This window comes from Bidens hawaiensis, unplaced genomic scaffold (assembly GCF_021521415.1).
Source record: "Bidens hawaiensis isolate Kalapana, Puna unplaced genomic scaffold, B.hawaiensis_p1.1 tig00035888_1, whole genome shotgun sequence".
Classification (NCBI taxonomy): domain Eukaryota; kingdom Viridiplantae; phylum Streptophyta; class Magnoliopsida; order Asterales; family Asteraceae; genus Bidens; species Bidens hawaiensis.
Window position 1 is genome coordinate 95020 of NW_027496239.1, and position 3251 is coordinate 98270.

General features: G+C 33.7%; 1 protein-coding gene across 2 annotated transcripts; it reads left to right on the plus strand.

Annotated features, from left to right (window-relative positions):
* The first annotated feature begins 941 nt into the window (after positions 1-941).
* LOC143587804 (protein RGF1 INDUCIBLE TRANSCRIPTION FACTOR 1-like) lies at positions 942-3013 on the plus strand. Of its 2 annotated transcripts, none has more exons than XM_077068987.1 (4): positions 942-1022; positions 1219-1419; positions 1515-1730; positions 2434-3013. In XM_077068987.1, the coding sequence occupies exons 2-4, from the start codon at positions 1237-1239 to the stop codon at positions 2743-2745; spliced, it is 711 nt and encodes a 236-aa protein (XP_076925102.1). In that variant the 5' UTR covers positions 942-1022; positions 1219-1236; the 3' UTR covers positions 2746-3013. The 2 variants fall into 2 exon arrangements, with proteins under 2 accessions (XP_076925102.1, XP_076925101.1); XM_077068986.1 differs by having other exon boundaries at positions 1021-1143; positions 2434-3011.
* Positions 3014-3251: the final 238 nt, after the last annotated feature.

Here is a 3251-nt window from a genome sequence, read left to right on the forward strand (position 1 = left end):
ACGTGTTAATCGTAACTAAGGTTAAGATTCTTTCTATCCATGTATCTCGTTTCTGAAAAAGAGGCTATACACATTATGTAAGATGTCACAACTAAATATAGATTATTCGCTAAGTCTGAAGATAAGAACGAATGTAAATTATTATTTAAACTATCATACCCAATAAACAAATGTGACGAAATATATTTACTTTCAACCTTTTTTAAAGTGCACAAATATTTAATGTGTTACTTTAAGAATCATAAAATCTTACTTTTCCCTACACCGAATAACCAGTTCATCACTTTTTCGATTCCTTCTAGCCATGGAACCAGAATGTTGCTATGTAGTTATAAAGATATGAAAAATATATATATACACACATAAAGTCACTTTCACTTGATCATAACTTTTTTCATAAAATAAAATCACATAACCAAATCCACCACTATTGCATATAGTGGAGGGTGTAAAGTGAACCTAATCCAAAGTTTACAAACTTATAATGGACTAAATAATTAATTAAACAAATAATTAAAATAATATTAAAATTTTTTGAACAGCCAATGAATGCTTCAAATTGGTTACCAGCTAAATTCATCATATCGGGATACACTCACTTTTCGATCCAAAGAAAACCTCATCTAATACCAACGCCCGTGAACACTCTCAAATAAAACCCTTTCAGTTTAAGCATCCAACTACTAAACCTACTCGCCTAGTCTCACATCATCACCCGATGCATCCGAAGCTAAATGACGAGGGCATGATCAAACATGGGTCATATGAAACACCAGGTCTCTTTCTTACCACTGCATCACCAAGTCATTGACGACTAATTAATTAATTATTATAATATTATTTAAAAAAATGAAATATGAAAATATATATAAATAATATTGACATATACATACATACAACCGCCTTACAAATTCCTTTCAATCTCTTTCGAGCTTCCCCAGTCTTTCGTCCTTCTCTTTTCAGTCTTCACCGTTTGCCTGCCTCTCATTCATACACAATCATCTTCTCCATCAATTTCCCAGGTACCCTTTTATTATTATTATTATTATTATTATTATTATTATTTACTCTGTTTTCTGATTAGGGTTTCTGAAAAACAGGGTAAAGATTGAACCTTTGAGTTTCAATTTCAAAACCCACATGGTAATTCAAATTTTCTTATCGAATCTTTGTGTTTCTTGATTGATTATTATGTTAATATGAGTTGGGTGTGGTTAGGTGAGTCCAATTAGTAAAATGGAGCATCAGGAACTCGGTCCGCCTTGGTTGGTACCAATGTTGAAAGCCGATTACTTCGTTCCGTGTCGGTTTCATGGAGATGCTACTAAAAGTGAATGTAATTTGTACTGTTTGGATTGCTGTGGTAGCTCTTTATGCTCTTATTGTTTGACCCATCACAAGGATCATCGTGTTGTTCAGGTAAAATTGGTTAAAAAGTTAGTGCCCACCAAATGTTCGATGAAATGCCTGAATGAAATGTACTGATATTTTGACCTTTTGTTGTGGTTGATTAGATTCGGAGGTCGTCGTACCATAACGTGGTTAGGGTGAACGAGATTCAGAGATTTCTGGATATTACTTGTGTGCAGACCTACATTATAAATAGCGCGAAGATTGTGTTCTTGAATGAACGACCGCAGCCTAGGCCCGGTAAAGGAGTCACCAACCATTGTGAGATCTGTGGCCGGAGTCTGGTTGATGCTTTTCGGTTTTGTTCCCTTGGTTGCAAGGTATAAACTAGCTTTCCAGTTGGCATATAATCAGTTGATTCGGTTTTTTGATCAGTGGTGGACCCGGTAATTTTTGGTTATAGAAAATACTGGTGTGTATTTGGTTTTTTAGTTTTTGAAAACCAAATCAAATCCCAAATTCATAATAAAAATACGTCAATCGTCATTAGAAAATAGTGGTGTACTGGTGTGCACACATGTAACTAACAACCTTTTTAATTTTTAAAATCCTTTGGTTTAAGTTTTCTAGTTTGGGTTCGGTTTCGGTTTTTCATTTTACCATTTGGGCTTAAAATTTGTGGGACGCAAATTTTGTCCAAAATAATAAACAATTCGGTCTAAATCTTTTTGTTAATTAATAATTAAGTCATTATTATACATTTGTGTTAGAATATATGGGTTACATTATTTATAAATTTTTTTAAATTACATAAAGTTCAAACTTAACAATGAAGATATGTTCCGTTTTAATTACGTGCAAAATTTTGGTTAAACGAATACATAAAACCAAAAAGTCGGTTTTTGCTTGGATTCGATTACTTTGGTTTTCTAGTTACAATTCGGTTTTCTCTGTTTCTTGCGCGCCTCTATTAGAAAATGTATAATAAAAATACAATATCCCAATCGTTACTCTGTACATGTTTTTATTTTTCTTCGGTTAAGATTGTTCTACATTACTAATTTGAGATTGTTATATGGTTAGCTTGGTGGCATGAAACGTGGCGACCGAGAACTGAGCTTCACCCATCGGATTAAACATGGCCGGGATGGTTACGACCCAGACGAGCCATTGACACCAACACTGAAGAAAGCTAGAAGATCAAATCTGTTCAATCAGCTTATCGACACTCACATATTTCACTACAATCTTTATGGGCGAAATGGTCATTCCGACATTTCGTGCTCATCTACCTCAGGAGATGAAACCACCACCATGTCTCCCCGGACACCGCCAATATTCAACCACCGGAACTCCAGTCGGAGAAAGGGTATACCGCGCCGTGCACCATTTTGATGATGGGGTTGAAACATGAAAGAAGTGAAGGGTAATATGGTAATTTGATGTGGTGAAACATGAAAGAATATACATATAGTTGTGAAGAAAGAAAAGTTGATATGGTTAGTATAAGTTAGTATTAAGGTTTTATGTTGATTTGCATACATATTTATATGAATGTGTATTTTAGTTTTGAAGTTAGGAAAAAGAAAAGGGGGGAAATTAGATTGTATATGGGATTGTATAGAAGTAGATACATAAAATGCGCACATGTAAATATTGTGAGTGTTTTATATGGTTTATAACGAAGAAGTTTATAATATATGGATGTGTATATTGATGTCTGAGCTGGTTTATTCGATGAAAATCACGGGATGCATATATTGATATGGAGTGTATGGAAAACAAGGAATAAAAAGGTTGACAATATTTAGTTATTTACACAAGGAATAAAAAGGTTGACAATATTTAGTTATATACACTTGTCTGGACAAGATATAGTGGAAGAAATAAAGATTTTAAAT

Coding starts and splice junctions, on each gene's coding strand:
- LOC143587804 (XM_077068986.1), top strand. Junction 1,420..1,514: donor AGGATCATCGTGTTGTTCAG/GTAAAATTGGTT, acceptor GTGGTTGATTAG/ATTCGGAGGTCGTCGTACCA. Junction 1,731..2,433: donor TTTGTTCCCTTGGTTGCAAG/GTATAAACTAGC, acceptor TTATATGGTTAG/CTTGGTGGCATGAAACGTGG.